Source organism: Phallusia mammillata, chromosome 3, assembly GCF_965637545.1.
Source record: "Phallusia mammillata chromosome 3, kaPhaMamm4.hap1.1, whole genome shotgun sequence".
Classification (NCBI taxonomy): domain Eukaryota; kingdom Metazoa; phylum Chordata; class Ascidiacea; order Phlebobranchia; family Ascidiidae; genus Phallusia; species Phallusia mammillata.
The window spans coordinates 26,789,878-26,809,019 of record NC_137254.1 but is presented as its reverse complement, the minus strand read 5'-3'; the positions used below and the strand labels follow the sequence as shown (position 1 = coordinate 26,809,019).

Here is a 19,142-nt window from a genome sequence, read left to right as displayed (position 1 = left end):
ACGCCCCAGTTGCGGCAAACCCCTACGTCCCCTCTCCCAAGGTTTGCAAAGTTACAATCAACGTCGCCCTGCCCGGGAAAGCCCCCGTCTTGTTGCTTACCCAGGCTTTATTCTGATCCACCAAATTAACAATCACCTACTTTGTTATGTCAACTATAAGGAATTGAAGATTTTTTCTATGGACATATGTTCAAACATGGAAAATACCTCAATTAAATGAGGTAAAACTTTCGCCTATGAATACAGGCAGCTAGCTATTATTATTATTTGATTTCTATAAACTTCCCTCTTTTTTTCTTCCTTTGTGATCACGTGACTGAACGATCAAGGTTCTTCTTGACCTCGATGTGCTGTTGTCGACATCACGAAATGATTTATGCGGGAAGCTTTAAAAAGGTAAGTTGGAAAGTTTGTTTTGTATTTGCCGACTAAGTAACAAAGATACGGTAAACCAGATATAAACGATTGGTAAATACCCATGGTAAAAAAATTGCTTTAATACTTAAAACGAGAATAAGTTTAAAATTTGCCAAGATTCGTAAAATTAACATTTACCCATGGCAAAAGATTTGCTTTAATGCTTAAACCGAGAATAAGTTTAAAATTTGCCGCGATTCGTATGATTAATATTGTTTTAAAGCGCTTAGTGTTACGCAATTTGTGCAATTTGCTCATAATGAATTGTTATTAATTTACAGTTTGTGGAAAGTGCAATAATTAGATATAGTGTACATTTGACAATTTAATTAAACTTGAAATCAAAAAGTTTATGGTAATTGTGTGGATTACAGTATTCATTAACACCTGGACAAGTTAAGGCATTAAACAATGGCCACGTTCTACAAAACAGTAGCTCTGTGACGAAACAATGCCCGTTGCGCACGCAATTCCTAAAGGGCACTGTTTTCAGGCGATCGGCGCTTTTTGCGTTTCAATTTTGTCGCTGACAGCTTGAAGGAGAGGAAAGCCTGAATGTTAATGATTTCAGATCATGCTGGTGTCAGAATACTGCTGATTTTAAGGCTGCGCAATGTTCAACAATCTTTAATGCTGATTTAACTGCGATGAACGACCTGTACCGTATGCTGTGTACAATTTAAAGTAAGTTATGTTTTTATTAATGTTTTTCGTTGTTGATCGCGTTAGTTTTGGTTCTAAATTTTGTCTTGTACGTTTGTATAGTAGCTTACATAGTGATTTCAGTTTTCTGGAGTTTTAATTTTGGAAATAGCTATTATATGCTAAGAAACTTGATACAATGCAAATTTTAATGCAGACATTGAAGTTCAAGATAAATCGACGTAAAAGACAAGTCGGCCATTTTGTACATTTGCTCCTTACTTGCGACGACGTAAGGTGAGGTTATGTTTACATGTGTAATGTATTGATGTTAGGAACCTGATTGCTTTACATTGCGTCTGAGAGAGCGTGAAAATACTGAGTGTTAATATTGCTTTGATTAATTATAATGTACCGCATTTAGCGATTCAACAATTCATGTCGGTTATTTATGTTGAGTTTGTCTAAAATTGAAATGCGTTCCAAGCGATCAATACAGTTATGTGCAAATAATTGTTGTAAACAGCATTAAGACAGAAGTTACTGTAGTTGTTTGAAAATAGTGTTCACATTAAAATGTAGCGAAGAGTAGTTAAATTATTGGGTTGCGACAAAGCTTGGTGTTTTTAATCACAAACCAAACGTATAACGAAACACAGTGTTAAGTTGTTTGAAACATAAGGTTGTAATAATATTGTGTTTAATTTAGCCAAATCATGTCAATTTTAAGGATGGTGTTTGAACGTCTCTGGTTGCGTTTTATTTTTGTAATGCAGTAAAACATTACTTAAAAGTGCCTTAGTTGTAAAATGATTTTTACACTAAAAACTCGTTTTTTTTCTGAACTACTAACCTTTGTTAAGCTCAAACAATTCTTGCGCAATTTCTACTTCAAACCACGTGTTGCATGAATGACGTAACAATACTTGGTATGCGCAGCACCGTCACGTGACAAATTAAGCCAATCGCCGAAGTTATTCGGTCACTTCGCAATAAGCGCTGATTGCCAAATATTCCGAGTTCCAGGCTGATTTCGAGATTTTTGCGTGGTTTCGGGTTAAGCAGCCAATGAGATTCGGCCACGTGTTTTACTTGCGTCCTAACGTGTTGTAGCAGCGTCTCTAGGGGCTCTTGTGTCGTGCGAATCAATTGTTGCACCTACTTTATTTAAAACAGCGCCAAGTATGGTGCAATGTGCGGTTAATTAAATAGCGGTAAAATTTTTTGTAACCTAGGATTTGGTTTTGACGACATAATGTTTGTCTGGAGTTTAGAGAGTTGGTGAATATTTCATTAAGGATTATAAATAAACACTTTATAATGCGGTGTAGCTGCAGCGCGTTTAGCATCAGCCACCAATTGTGTCCTTTACTTTTTTGCGCTCATTAACGTTTCAACGTAGCTATTTCCGGCTTGGTGATTGTTTTTAGTGCTATTGTGTCACTGTGTTTTCTTTCACCAAGCGAAATTAACTCAACTCAACTTAAGAAACTGGTTTAAAATCCATTTCTTGTCTTTAATGTGTTTTTACGAGGTAACTTACTAGTTTGATAAACATTGAACCACACTATTATACTCGATATAAAATATATTATTAATATTTTGCCACTTTGTCAACAGAAAACTCTTGGTCTCCTTCGACAACTAAGCACCAGAAACCGGCTTCAGACTTGCAAGTCACATTATCATCACCTCAAACCAGAACATACCCTTGAGATGTTGAGACGGTTACGCTTATGGCGTTTCCTACAATGAACTTTGACATACAAAATCACACCTTCATTTCAAGTGGACATGGGAAACGATAGTGACATGTGTGGTTTTCAACGAACTTGGACTTGCAACGTCACACAATCACTGTTTTAAAACACCATGGACAGTCTGTTGTGGCTAAAGCAATATACGCATTGAGCAAAGACTTGCAAAGCCACATTATTTATCCCAAAACACCATGAACATTCAAGTTGGGACTGCTCTACGCGTATCAGCATTATACGCAACCAACTTGGGACTTTTTGCGGGCGAAAAATTGTTGTTCATTGTACGCGGCGGTTATCAGCAGATCTTTGATGTTAAACAGTTGCTTAATTTAAGAAGTTACACAAACAGTAGATTTTGTAGAATATTGAGCAGTTTGTGTCGTTGATTGATTTTGGTGTTGTGTGAAAATTCTCGGTCGCTGAAACCAGTTTCCGGGAATTCCCCTCTGCACGTTAATTTGCGCAAATCCCCCCAACCCCCAACACCTGGTTGTTCAACGTTGCACCTGCGTATTCGTGTTGCGGGCTGTGCACGGTCTTGTAATGCGGACGCTATTCTGGAAAGTTGATCTGTTGGTGTTTCTTTTTTAAACGCAGCAACTGCTGACGATAAAGATTCAGACTTAAAACATCAACGTATTTTTTGTAAAATGTTGTTTTTGCAAGTGCCACTATTTGACCCAGCGACGACTGGAGATAATTTTCTAAACGCAGCGATTGCTGGCGATAAATGAATTCCCCAAATGAATGTTGTAATGTTTTAATATGAGTATTTTCAAAATGCATATTTGTTGCTGTATCATGAAAATGACCCTTTATTGGCGACGGTTGGAAATAGTTTTCACATCCCAGCAACAGCTGACGAACTATTAACAATCCCTAAAAGTGCTGATTTGTATGTTATGTCACGAAATTTGTTTTATTATGACCACAACTAACCATTGGTGGTTATTTTGTTTGTTTTTTATGACCACAACTAACCATTGGTGGTTATTTTGTTGTTGTTTTATGACTACAACAAATTATTGGTGGTTATTTTGTTTGTTTTTTTATGACCACAACTAACCATTGGTGGTTATTTTGGGTTTTTTGATGACCACACCTAACCATTGGTGGTTATTTTGGGTTTTTTGGTTGCCACAACTAACCATTGGTGGTCACTTTGGGATTTTCTGTGACCACAACTAACCATTGGTGGTTATTTTGGGTTTTTGTTGACCACAACTAACCATTGGTGGTTATTTTGGGTTTTTTTATGACCACAACTAACCATTGGTGGTCACTTTTGTTTTTTTATGACCACAACTAACCATTGGTGGTGATTTTGGGTTTTTTTATGACCACAACTAACCATTGGTGGTCACTTTTGTTTTTTTATGACCACAACTAACCATTCGTGGTTATTTTGGGATTTTTTTGGTGACCACAACTAACCATTGGTGGCCATATTGATACATTGTAATGTTTTAATATGAGATTTTTACAATGCATATTTGTTGCTGTATCATGAAAATGACCCTTTATTGGCCAGCGACGGCTGGAAATAATTTCAAATCGCAGCAACAGCTGACGAAATAGTAACATCCCTAAAAGTGCTGATTTGTATGTTATGTCACGAAACGGCATTATTTCAAACCAGCGACGGCTGGACTTAAACATACGAATGCCACACATGTTTTTTCTTCTGTGTTCGCATTGCCTTATTGTTGTGACATTCTGCTGTAAAGAAAAGTTGTGCGTTCCAATTTAAATGTAAGTATCCGTGTTGCAAGTTGCCTACCTCCAACATATTTTACAAATTTGAATATATTTTTACAGACGGACGCACAGTGGCAGTGACGCGTCATTACTACAGCCATTGGAACGAGTCTACGTTCGTTCAGGTGCGGTGGGCTCATCCGATATATCGAAACTTCGATTGGTGAGTTATTACGTACTTTGCAGCTGCTGTCATAATTATTGTCGCCTTGCCCTGCTGTGCACAACCACGTTTAAAGCCAGCAGTATATGCAGAGAAGCTTATTACGATGAACCAAAAAGATTTAAACCATTTACAACATGATTTTGTAACCGAACATTCAAGAAAATGAGTAACGCAAAAAAGTTTGTGTTAATTTTATCTGCTCATGTAATCCATCAAAACTGTAGTCAAACAAAAAATCTTATAACACAGTGTAGTTTACATATGTTTAACATAATATACTGAAAGATTAATTGTGACGTAACAACACTTGGTATGCGCAGAACCGTCACGTGACAAATTAAGCCAATCGACGAAGGTATTCGCCCACTTCGCAATAAGCGATGATTTCCAAAGTATTTCGAATTTCAGGCTGATTGCGAGATTTTTTGCGTGCTTCCGGGTTAAGCAACCAATCAGATTCGGCCACGTGTTTTACTTGCGTCTCAACGTGTTGTAGCAGCGCCTCTAGGGGCTCGCAGTGCGAAGCAAACTGTCGCCCTGTGTTATTTTAATACAGCGCCAAGTATGGTACAATGTGCGGTCAGTTAAATAGCAATACAGTTTTCATGACATAATGTTTGTCTGAAGTAAAGACAGTTGGTGAATATTTCATTAGGGATTATAAATAAACACTTAAGAAACTGATTTAAAATCCATTTCTTGTCTTTAATGTATTTTTACGAGTTAACTTACTGTTTTGATAAACATTGAACCACACTATTATGCTCAATATAAAATATATTATTAATATTTTGCCACATTGTCACCAGACAAGCACCAGATTCGACCTCAGACTTGCAAGTCACATTATTATCATCTCAAACAACAACAGACAGTTGAGATGTGGATGAAGTACGCGTATGGGCGTTTTACGTTATCTTCTATTCAAGTGGACATTGAAAACAATGGTGAAATGTGTGGCGGTGTGATTTTTAACGGACTTGGACTTGCAAAGTCACACAATCGCCGTTTCAAAACACCATGGACAGTCTGTTGTGACTAAAGCAATATACGCATTGAGCAAAGACTTGCAGAGCCACATTATTTATCCCAAAACATCATAGACATTCAAGATGGGACTGCGCTACGCGTATCATCATTATACGCCACGAACTTGGACTTTCTGAGCGCGAAAAAATGTTGTTTATTGTACGCGGAGGTTTTTTAGGCAACTTATCAGCATATTTTTAATGTTAAACAGTTTCTATTGCTCAAAAAGTGCTGTGTGTACAACCTTTAAATTGAACCAATATTTTTTTTATTATGAAATATTTCTCCTTTTTTAACCCAGCGACGACTGGAGATAATTTTCTAAACGCAGCGATTACTGGCGATAAATGAATTCCCCAAATGCATGTTGTAATGTTTTAATATGAGATTTTTCACGATGCATGTTTGTTGCTGTATCATGAAAATGACCCTTTATTGGCCAGCGACGGTTGGAAATAGTTTTCACATCGCAGCAACAGCTGACGAACTAATATCAAACCCCAAAAGTGCTGATTTGTATGTTATGTCACGAAATTTGTTTTTTTATGACCACAGCTAACCAATGGTGGTCGCTTTGGTTTTTTTGATGACCACAACTAACCATTGGTGGCTATTTTGGGGTTTTGATGACCACAACTAACCATTGGTGGTTATTTTGGGTTTTTGTTTGACCACAACTAACCATTGGTGGTCACTTCGGGATTTTATGTGACCACAACTAACCATTGGTGGTTACTTTGGGGCGTTTTGATGACCACACCTAACCATTGGTGGTTATTTTGGGTTTTTTTATGGCCACAACTAACCATTGGTGGTCCCTTTGGGTTTTATATGACCACAACTAACTATTGGTGGTTATTTTGGGTTTTTTGATTGCCACAACTAACCATTGGTGGTCACTTTATTGCCACAACTAACCATTGGTGGTCACTTTGGGATTTTATGTTACCACAACTAACCATTGGTGGTTATGTTTGGGTTTTTTCATGACCACAACTAACCATTGGTGGCCATTGATACATTATAATGTTTAGTATGAGATTTTACAAAATGCATATTTGTTGCTGTATCATGAAAATGACCCAAAATTACCAGTTTTCACATCGCAGCAACAGCTGACGAAATAGTAACATCCCAAAGAGTGCTTATTCATACGTTATGTTGCAAAACGGCCTTTTTACCAACCAGCGACGGCTGGACTTAAACACACGAACCCCACGCATGTGTTTTTGTTCTGTGTTCGCATTGCCTTATTGTTGTGACATTCTGCTTTAAAGAAAAGTTGTGCGTTCCAACTTAAATGTAAGTATCCCTGTTGCAATTTGCCAACTTCCGACATATGTTACAAATTCGAATATATTTTTACAGACGGACGCACAGTGGCAGTGACGCTTCATCACTGTTGTCATGGGAACGTGTCTACGTTCATTCGGGTGCGGTGGGCTCATCCGATATATCGAAACTTCGATTGGTGAGTTATTACGTACTTTGCAGCTCCCGTCATGTTAACTGTCGCCTTGCCCTGCTGTGCACAACCACGTTGAAAGCCGGCAGTATATGCAGAGAAGCTTATTACGATGAACCAAAAAGATTTAAACCATTTACAACATGATTTTGTAAACGAACATTCAAGAAATGAGTAACGCACAAAGTTTTTTTACAGCAAAAGAACACAACTGCGTTATTTTTTGAACATTAATTCGTTTGGCGCATTATCGACAGCTACGTCACCTACCACCATACTTTGAGTTCTGCTGTGCAGAGTTTTCACTACACATAACTTTCACTTAATCAAGTATTTTTGTCACTAGATGGAGTTATGTTCTCATCGAAAACTCTACTCCAAGAGCTGAACAACAACAACTTAATCCTTGATCGACTCAATAAGCCTCCTGTAATTCTGCGGCAATAAAACAGGTGTGTACAATTTCCACTTTTGTAAACCAAAGCATGGTGTCACTAAAGAGAGTATTATACCGTGCAATGCTATGTAAAGCTGTTTACGTTTGTAACGGCAAACGGCAAAACTTAAGCTGGGAAAAAAATTTGGCGTCGAACTTGTAAAGTAAAAACACTGTTTTAATTTCAAACACGGCTTCCCTGATTTTTTTGCTTCAATTTGCCTGTTTCGATGTAACAATGAAATGAACAGTCCATTATTAATTACCTGTCACATCTCGTGTGCTGTCAGAGTTAGTGGCCGAGTGGTCAAAATCTCATATCTATATATCCATTAAACCAATTGAACTCTTTGTTAATTTTATCTGCTTATGTAATCCATCAAAACCATAGTCAAACGAAAATTCTTATAACACAGTGTAGTTTACATATGTTTAACATAATATACTGACAGAATAATTGTGACGTAACAATACTTGGTATGCGCAGCACCGTCACGTGACAAATTAAGCCCATCGCCGAAGGTATTCGCCCACTTCGCAATGAGCACTGATTGCCAAGTATTTCGACTTCCAGGCTGATTGCGAGATTTTTGCGTGCTTCCGGGTTAAGCAGCCAATCAGAATTGGCCACGTGTTTTACTTGCGTCTTAACGTGTTGTAGCAGCGGCTCTAGGGGCTCTGTCCCTGTGTTATTTTCATGCAGCGCCAAGTATGGTGCAGTGTGTGGTCAATTAAATAGTAGTATGTTTTTCATGACATAATGTTTGTCTGAAGTTAAGACAGTTGGTGAATATTTCATTAAGGATTATCAATGAACACTTAAGAAAATGGTTTAAAATCCATTTCTTGTCTTTAATGTGTTTTTACGAGGTAACTTACTGGTTTGATAAACATTGAACCACACTATTACACTCAATATAAAATATATTATTAATATTTTGCCACTTTGTCAACAGAATATTCGTGTCTCCTTCGACAATAAAGCATCAGATCCGACCTCAGACTTGCAAGTCACATTATTATCATCTCAAACCAAAACGGACAGTTTAAATGTGGATGAAGTACGCGTATGGGCGTTTTACGTTATCTTCGTTTTAAGTGGACATTGGAAACAATGGTGACATGTGTGGCGGTGTGATTTTCAACGGACTTGGACTTGCAAAGTCACACAATCACCGTTTTAGAGCACCATGGACAGTCTGTTGTGGCTAAAGCAATATATATGAACAAAGACTTGCAAAACCACATTATTGATCGAAAAACACCATGGACATTCAAGATGGGACTGCGCTACGCGTATCATCATTATACGCAACGAACTTGGATTTTCTGCGCGCGAAAAAATGTTGTTCATTGTACGCGGCGGTTCGTTAGGCAAGTTATCAGCATATTTTTAATGTTAAACAGTTTCTATTGCTCAAAAAGTGCTGAGTGTACAACCTTTAAATTGAACTAATTATTTTTATTGTGAAACATTTCCCTTTTTTAACCCAGCAACGACTGGAGATATTTTTTTAAAACACAGCGATTGCTGGCGCTGAATGAATTCCCCAAATGCATGTTGTAATGTCATATTTGTTGCTGTATCATGAAAAGACCCTTTATTGGCCAGCGACGGTTGGAAATAGTTTTCACATCGCAGCAACAGCTGACGAACTAATAACAATCCCTAAAAGTGCTGATCTGTATGTTGTGTCACGAAATTTGTTTGTTTATGACCACAACTAACCATTGGTGGTTATTTTGGGTTTTTGATGACCACAACTAACCATTGGTGGTTATTTTGGGTTTTTGTTTGACCATAACTAAACATTGGTGGTCACTTCGGGATTTTATGTGACCGCAACTAACCATTGGTGGTTACTTTGGGATTTTGATGACCACAACTAACTATTGGTGGTTATTTTGGGTTTTTTTTTATGGCCACAACTAACCATTGGTGGTTATTTTGGGTTTTTTTGATTGCCATAACTCACCATTGGTTGTTATTTTGGGTTTTTGTTTGACCACAACTAACCATTGGTAGTTATTTCGTTTTCTTATGACCGCAACTAACCATGGTGTTGATTTTGTATTTTTGATGACCGCAACTAACCATTGGTGGTTATTTTGGGTTTTTTGGTGACCGCAACTAACCATTGGTGGTTATTTTGGGTTTTTTGATGACCACAACTAAACATTTGTGGTTATTTTGGGTTTTTTGATGACCACACGTAACCATTGGTGGTTATTTTTTTTTGATGACCACAACTAACCATTGGGAGTTATGTTGGGTTTTTTGATGACCACAACTAACCATTGGTGGTTATTTTGGGTTTTTGATGACCACAACTAACCATTGGTGGTTATTTTGGGTTTTTGATGACCACAACTAACCATTGGTGGTTATTTCGTTTTTTTTTATGACCACAACTAACCATTGGTGGTTATTTTGTATTTTTGATGACCACAACTAACCATTGGTGGTTATTTTGTATTTTTGATGACCACAACTAAACATTGGTGGTTATTTTGGGTTTTTTGATGACCACAACTAACCATTGGTGGTTATTTTGGGTTTTTTGATGACCACAACTAACCATTGGTGGTTATTTCGTTTTTTTATGACCACAACTAACCATTGGTGGTTATTTTGTATTTTTGATGACCGCAACTAACCATTGGTGGTTATTTTGTATTTTTGTTTGACCACAACTAACCATTGGTGGTTATTTCGTTTTTTTTAAGACCACAATTAACTAACCATTGGTGGTTACTTTTGTTTTTTTTTATGAACACAACTAACCATTCGTGGTTATTTTGGGATTTTTTTGGTGACCACAACTAACCATTGGTGGTCAAATTGATACATGGTAATGTTTTAATATGATATTTTTCACAATGTATATTTGTTGCTGTATCATGAAAATGACCCTTTATTGGCCAGCGACGGTTGGCAATAGTTTTCACATCGCAGCAACAGCTGACGAACTAATAACAATCCGTAAAAGTGCTGATTTGTATGTTGTGTCACGAAACGGCATTATTCCAAACCAGCGACGGCTGGACTTAAACATACGAACCCCACACATGTGTTTTTTCTGTGTTTGCAATGCCTTATTGTTCTGACATTCTGCTTTGAAGAAAAGTTGTGCGTTCCAATTTAAATGTAAGTATCCGTGTTGCAAATTGCCTACCTCCGACATATTTTACAAATTCGAATTTATTTTTACAGATGGACGCACAGAGGCAGTGACGTCATCACTGTTGTCATGGGAACGTTTCTACGTTCGTTCGGGTGCGGTGGGCTCATCCGATATGTCGAAACTTCGATTGGTGAGTAACTACGTACTTTGCAGCTTCTGTCATGTTAACTGTCGCCTTGCTTGCTGTGCGAACCACGTTAAAAGCCGGCAGTACAACCTGATTTTGGGACCGAACATTAAAAAAAACTATAAACGCAAACATTTTTTTTCAGCGAAAAAACACAAATGCGTTATTTTTTTAATATTAATTCATTTTGCGCATTATGGACAGCTACGTCGCCTTCCACAATACTTTAAGTTCTGCTGTGCAGATTTTTTACTACAAATAACTTTCAGTTAAGTCAGCAATTTTGTCACTAGATGGAGCTATGTTCTCATCGAAAACTCTACTCCAGGAGCTGAACAACAACAACTTAATCCTTCATCGCCTCAATCAGCCTCCTGTGATGCTGCAGCAATAAAACAGGTTTATATAATTTCCACTTTTGTAAACCAAGGCATGGTGTCACTAAAGAGAGTATTTTACCGTGCAATGCTATGTAAAGCTGTCCACGTTTGTAACTGTAATGACATAAAAATTGGTTAACTCAGCGTTTTTGTGTATGATCTAAACTAATTGCGATACTTTATTTGTGTCTGGCAAGAAAACTTTTTATTATATTTTTCAGGTTGCTGCGATGATATGAACAGAGCAGAACCACGTGACATGAGGTAGCGCGGCTTTTCTGTTCCCTAGGCGAAGATTCTTGAGGCTTAAAAAAGTAAGTTTAAAACTAGTTTGAATTTATAGAACTGTGAGAAATTGGCACCTACTAAACAACATAACCTCGCTTTCTTCCAACTAAATAAAATCAGTATTAGCAATTAAATGCATTAGCACAGTGGTCGGCAACCGCCTGGCCGCGGCCCGGTACCGGTCCGCGACCAGTTTGTTACTGGGCCGTATAGTTTTTCACGTTAAGTGCTTTAAAACATTTTCCCCACGCATCTCGGGGATGATAAACTAACTTATGCGTTTTATTGTTAAATATTTGTAGTTTTTTGAAGGCCGGTCCGCGACAAAATTTCAGTTTCAAACACGGTCCGCAGCAGAAAAAATGCTGCCCACCCGTGCATTAGCAATTGCTTGCCGTAAATCAGTTCGAACTATCAGAGTGATAAACAACTATTTTTTGCCCTTTTTCACGCGTGGCAGTTTTCGAGATTTTGCCCTTTAACATATGCACTCATGTTTTTGATGGCTTGGTTCGTGTAATAACAACTAATATGTTTTGTGCAGGCGATGAGGAATTTGTTGATGTTCGTTCGTTCAAGATTAACCTCGAAACTTCTACAAGCTTCAAGGTGAGAAAAATGTTCAGTTTTTGTGCGTCTAACTTGTAAAGTAAAAACTCTGTTTTAAAATTCAAACACGGCTTTCCTGATTTTTTGCTTCAATTTGCCTGTTTCGATATAACAATGAAATGAAGAGTCGATTATTAATTACCTGTCACATCTTGCGTGCTGTCAGAGTTAGTGGCCGAGTGGTCAAAACCTCATATCTATATATCCATTAAACCAATTGAATTGTTTATGTTAATTTTATCTGCTCACGTAATCCATCAAAACAGTAGTGCAACAAAAATTCTTATAAAACAGTGTAGTTTACATATGTTTAATTGACAGATTATTTGTGTGGTTTTGCAACAAAACATTGGTCCTAATTGATTTCTCTCTTTCAGATTCTTCAGATCAAGCACATCGCCTTCACACCTTCGTCACATGAACAACTTCAAAATTTCGGGCTGTCAGTTAATAATAGGAGACTGCTGCGTTATAGTCAACATTGAATGCGAGATTTCCTAGGCCCATAACTCTATGCTAACTTGCGCTGGGCCTCCATTCGTCATTGTCAGGTCCAGCGGATTGGAGGCCCAAACTATCCTTGTTTTTTTGGTGCTACAAATGAGGCCGCAATTAAGTTTAATTAGTTGTAGCACCGATAACTAGGGTAAGAATAGTTAGGCTGGGGCTTTTATGGGTTCGTGCCGCATTTCCCCTTAGTTATGGGTTTAGTTAGGGGCGGCGCGTTAAACTTTAGCGTTAAAACCTAGGGCTAGAACACGTCGCCTCTCACCCACCCAGGCCCGCTGGGGTCAAATTCCACCGGAGTTTGATACCCAGGAGTCAAAATTCCACCGGAGATGGGTACCGGTGCAGGCGGCCTCAGTCTCCCCTCATTTTTGGGCTGGAGAGGAAAGGTTCGCGAGCACGCCGGCTAAAAATACCGTAAGGATGTTTTCAATTCCCCCCTAAACATGTCAGAATTCGGGAGGGTCCGTCTTTGATGATGATGTTGTTGTTTGATTCAGTGTCCATTTTCTGTCTGTTCTATCTGTTGCCGCTGTTTACACGTGGTTTCCATGTCGCCATAAGCTTGGGCGCATTGTAAAGTAGGGAATTGTCGCTTTCTGTCGCACTGCTCTATCAGTGTCGTGCATCTGTATTGGCTGAACGATCCACTCGCAGTTTATTCTTCCGTAAGAAGACCCTAGACTGCGGCTGGGTTGCGATGTCATGCAGATGCACATGTTCTTCGTTCTTGTGGCAAAGCCTGCCACCCAGCGGTTCTTGCTGTTCGTGTATTTTTCTACAGGTACATTTTTCTACAGGTACATTTTTTCCACAGGTACATTTTTTCCACAGATTTTAATCATTGTTTTCTTTCATATGAAGTCTGCATATGGTTTATTATTATTATTATTATTAGCTTATTTTTTTATTTAATAATTTCCCAAATCTCGCATTCCTTGTTGACTCGGCTTTGTAAACCCACTCGAAAACACTGTTTGTTTCATAACTTTGCTTTTGGTGAAGTTTACACTGTCAGGCGCGGCAGCCTCACATTTTACTTTTCATAGGCTAAATTTTGTGTGGAAGTCAGGTAGATAGCAAGCTCAGAAGTTGTTTTTTTCTTGTTTTTGTTTGTGATCTAGTTGCGGCGGCATTATAGGGGCGCGCAGGACGATGGCGGTTCCACAAGTATGTTTGTGTGGGAATGTTTGTGAGTTAGGCTTAAATAACGTTAGGTGCAAATCGCACTGAAGAAGATGAGCAACCAATCATGTACGATTCGATGCAAGTTCAACCAATCGTGTACAAGATGAACGAAAAACAGCTTTATAATCAAAAGAAAACACAAGTGGCTTCAGCTTAAATACGATTGAACAGTGTTCTAAACTGGTTCAATCGTAGGGGGTATGGGATTTTTGGGAAACAAAATGTTTTTTATTGACCACAACTAACCATTGGTGGCCACTTTGCTATTTTTCTGTGACCACAACTAACCATTGGTGGCCACTTTGCTATTTTTCTGTGACCACAACTAACCATTGGTGGCCATGCACTTTGCTATTTTTCTGTGACCACAACTAACCATTGGTGGCCACTTTGCTATTTTTCTGTGACCACAACTAACCATTGGTGGTTATTTTGGGTTTTTCTGTGACCACAACTAACCATTGGTGGTTATTTTGGGTTTTTCTGTGACCACAACTAACCATTGGTGGTTATTTTGGGTTTTTCTGTGACCACAACTAACCATTGGTGGTTATTTTGGGTTTTTCTGTGACCACAACTAACCATTGGTAACTACTTTGGGTTTTTTTTATGACCACAACTAACCACGGGTTGCCTCTTTGATATTTTTCTGTGACCGTAACTAAACATTGGCGGTCTATTTGGAACGTTATTTCTGTTGTCCACGACTAACTTCTAGTGGCAACTTACAAACTTTTTTAGTGACCATAGCTAAACTTCGGTGGTTACTTTGGGTTTGAACGTTTCTTATGTTGTCCACAACTAACTATTGGTGGCAACTTGATCCAAAAAAGTCAATTACAAAATATTTTTAATTGACCATAACCAAACATTGGTGGTTACTTTCATATGAAATGATATTTTAGTTGTCCACGACTAAATTTTAGTGGCAACTACTTAAAGTAGAGAAACTAACCACCCTATATTTTCCACAGGAAACCAACTTGTTCGAACCTTTACGCAGTTTAATATACTGCTTGAAATAAGTAGTTTAATATACTACTTGGATTTTGAACCTGAAAGTAGTTTAATGTACTACTTGGATTTCGAACCTAAAAGTAGTTTAATATACTGCTTTGAAATTAGAACCAAAACACAAGATGAATATTTTAAAGTTGTTAAATTTGTGTAAAATCTTTCTAGGTTTAACTTGTTGTGAAACACACGTCGCGGTTTAGGCGTTAGCTCTTCCTTCCTTATTTGGTAAATGTAATTTTAAATTTTGTTACTTAACTTAGATTATATTGATGTGAATGTGATGGGTTTGGTTTTTATATTTTCTCTCTTAACTCGGCGCTGCGAACTCAGATCCAGTTTAGTTTTACTGAATACTGCGAGCTGCTTCGTGGTTAAGGCAGTCAGACAAATCGGGCCGCCATCGTCAGAAGCTAATATTCACAAGTACAGGGTCATAGTGACAGAGTCTGCCTGCATAGGACCAAGGAACTGGAAATGCTGATTTTGGAACGAGTTTTCAAGCTGAGCATTGTTTGTTGTTACGTCACAAACTAACACTGTGTTTTTTGTTTTGCAGATTTTTGGATGAAGATTAAAAATGCGGAATTCGTTGTTTTTATTTCACAATTAACACATGTTTTTGTTTTTTAGATGCGGCACAGTTTGTGAAGGATTTGTCATGGAAATTTGATGGGTGACTTTAGAATAATAAACATTTAAAGCTAACCCTCTTTCTTGTTTAGGATTTGTACAAAAAACAAAACAAAATGGAAAATTGTAATGGAATATATACAAGTATTGGGGAAAATCAAACAATCAATGCAAAATAATTTTGAATCATTGGCAACATATACGTTTACACGTAAGCGCAGAGGTATGTTCTAGGCGTCCATTTGCAGAAATTTTCTTCTGCAAATAGACCAGTGTCGTCTTCCTCGTCTCGGCCTGGTTCTGCGCCAGACGAGGGTCTCTCCACTGTCACCTAACGAGAGACCCACTGCGAGAGTTGGCACCTCGACGTGGTGCAGTGGCCTGATTTAGAACTAAGACCAACTCGCAGAACCCAAAACTTAGTTGCATGTTTGCTGCTTACAAATACGGTCCAGTTAGCTGCACTCGTAAAATATTCTAAAAATCAATCTAATTGCAGCTATCAATGCTGATTTATTGAAGTTTATAATATTTTGCATTTTCAAAGCAGAGCGTTTATCACTGGACTTCGCTGAGTGTAACCGTACAATGCAATGTATATTAGTACATTCGTAAATGAAGCCAACAAAAAATGTTAAATATATTCTGCCGAGGATTACTGTTAATTAGGATGGATATATAATGGCAATCGACGTTTTTATTTACTTGCAGCTCAACAAAACATTATAAAAACAGCTGATCCTCCAGTGAACACACGAAAAATGATAAAATATCGTTTATAGAGTGTTCACATCACAGATGATCTGTAGCTTTTTGTTTTCATTGTTACTACACTTGCTCTTTTTCGTACATTGATGTCGTCTGTACAGAATGGAAACAGTTTAGTTCTCCAGTCTGCAAAGGACAGCAGCAATGCAAGTAAATTCACCAACATGTTAACGCCATACACAATATGTCGCGTGTACACAACTTTTTGCTTATTGGTCAACGCATAAATTGCGTTTGCGGCATCCGAAGCCATACAAACACCTGCAGTAATCGCAGCCCTCTTTACTAATGGCATTATAGATCGACCTTGCATTCCCCGCTGTTCCAGTTTCCGCTGGTGCGAGCACAAAGGGTAGAGCAGCGAAAACAAAAGAAGGCCTTGGAAAAGCAATGTTGTGCTGACCAAAAATCCCCATTTCAGCTTTGCGTCTTTTGTCTTTTGGACTTTGACGCAACCGATGGGGGTCGTTTGGTAAAGCGGCGAGGTAAAAAACGTAGCCATGTTCGCCGCTGTCATAGCAAATAGCAGTACCACCGTGAGCTTATTCATTGTACGTGTGAGGCTGCTGGTGGACTTTCGCAACAGTGGGTTAAGGTAAAACACGGTGTAGACGCGATACCACAAGGTAAAATACACTGTAAACAGTCCAGCTGCCGTGCAGACTATCTTTACCCCGTGGTAGATTGTACAGAACGGTGCTTCGACCTGCCAAAAGAGCGGCATCTCGATAATCATGTAAACTAGCACTGAAAGTGCGGTAAGAATGGTTATGTTGTGCAGAATGGCTGCGTCCCGTTTCGAGCTCTGGCTTGCTCCCGATGACCGTGGAACTATAAAAATAAAACACTCTTGTAAGCGTTGCTGTGATTGGTTAGCCATATCCGGGGGCTGCCAGTTGTTCCCAACACACTAACGTTCTGCAGGCTAGAAGTCCCCATTTTTATCTATCACACAATCGGTGCTTATGATGTCACAACCTTAGCATTGTTTTACTGAAGTCACGTCTTGTAAGCGTGGCTGCATCGTGTTTATTAGCGATGTTATAGAGGCAGCATGCTTTATCTCGGGGATCGGCAACCTTTTTTCTACTTCGGACCGTTTTTGAAACTAGAATTTTACTGCGGACCGGCCTTCAAAAAACCACAAATATTTAGCAATGAAAACACATAAATTAGTTTTTCATCCCCGGGATACAGTGGCAAAATGTCTTAGAGCATTTATCCAGAAAAATTATACGGCCCGGTAGCAAACTCGTCGCGGACCGGTGGTTGCCGACCACTGCTTTATCTAATTGACCTATTATGTTTGTTTCTTTGGTAGCGAATAGGAAATTTGTGCTAACTGAACTGTTGCCGGTCGTCCAATGTGTAATTTGTGCATTTCTGGCCCACGGATCCCACCGTCGTCAGCCAACTTGCTGTTGCTGTAAATAACTGTATTATTCCGCTAAGCCTTGTTGCTTAAAGTCTCGCAGTTCGTTACTAATGTGTTTTTGTGATGTTTATTGAATTTGATACTGTATTTGCAGAACCTAAAATCTACTGATCGCTTTGAATGTTACTGTGACTCTGGTCCTATAATAGTTCGGTAAGAGTCAACTGTACTGATAATTTATCGTCTGTTTCCTTAACTACATTAGTGCATATTTGCAGAAACCGCTTTTGCCTTTCTGCTCGTCTTGCTACTGAACCCTTGAGCGCCACCTCTGTCCTTATTGCCTTAATAAAAGAATTCGTAATTTTCGCTCTTGGTGCCTTGGAGTTGTTAAGCGCGAGGAAAGGCGCGTTGAGAACCGTTCTGTGCTGTGCTGTCTGGGCGCATAGAGTCACGCCCTCTACGAAGACTAATTAAAAGACAGCGCAACACCACTATCAGAAAACATATGCTCAAATTCGCATCGAAAACCCTAAGAATATATATTTTAGCTAAATCCATATTGTGCATATATATTGTGCTAAATCCGTATATATTGTTAAGCTATATTAATGCGTAGGGAAGACAAGAAAATAAGTCCTGACATTTACAGTGTAAAAGTCGATTTTTTTTATTCTCCGCCTTAAGCGGAATTGTCAATGCTTGACACTTACCTCTACTGCAGACACATAGGTGTTTCTTGATGCCATGAACAGTTAGCGCAACAATTATGTACGATGTCAGCAAGCAACTTGCCCAGGAAAACACCATTGAGGCAAAACGCTCGATCCTGACGTCATCTGCATTCCAGACATGTGACGTCACGTTAAGGGTACTTGACGTCACGCTGTTTTCCCAAGTCGGGTCCGTGTCATAACTCGACGTTGTCATTTTTTCTTTAATAGTTCAATTTTTCCTGTAGAATATCTTAAACGAGTTTGTGCAGTTAGCAACAGACAATAACCGTGTTGCGTTTGCAGACCTGTAAGCAAACAGTAATTCATTGTTTCAAAAAGAAGTAGCTTTTTATAACTATGATTTCAGCCGAGATTTCTTTTTATGTCCGTAAAAGTTATTTTCCAAAGGCCTACTTCATAGGCAATTTACAGTTTGTAACACCAACGAAAAACGGTTTATGTTTTTAGTACTAACGATTTAAACACGTGAGTCTTAAACGCCAATTTCCTCAACAAACGACTACACTTTTTTAACAAAACCTACATGAAACACTCATCTGTAAAAAAACAAAATCAATTCATTTTTGCTATGGTTGCGCCTTAATTCGTGTCTTAATACTATTTTTCAGTTATTCAAAATTTTGTTTATGCGGGTTTCCTTCTTCGAAACAATACAAAT

At 38.5% G+C, this 19,142-nt stretch overlaps 1 protein-coding gene and 1 long non-coding RNA gene across 2 annotated transcripts; one reads left to right on the top strand and one right to left on the bottom strand.

Moving 5' to 3' along the window:
• The first annotated feature begins 317 nt into the window (after positions 1-317).
• On the top strand, positions 318-6,172 carry LOC145220489 (uncharacterized). The gene is made up of 6 exons (XR_013858193.1): positions 318-396; positions 911-1,101; positions 1,277-1,356; positions 2,680-4,571; positions 4,638-4,740; positions 5,553-6,172. It is a non-coding gene; the product is annotated as an uncharacterized LOC145220489 (long non-coding RNA).
• A 10,219-nt stretch (positions 6,173-16,391) lies between these two features.
• On the bottom strand, positions 16,392-17,563 carry LOC145219906 (uncharacterized). The gene has a single exon (XM_080087208.1). It carries the CDS (start codon positions 17,250-17,252, stop codon positions 16,392-16,394), a length of 861 nt encoding a protein of 286 aa, XP_079943334.1. The 5' UTR covers positions 17,253-17,563.
• Between the last annotated feature and the right edge of the window lie 1,579 nt (positions 17,564-19,142).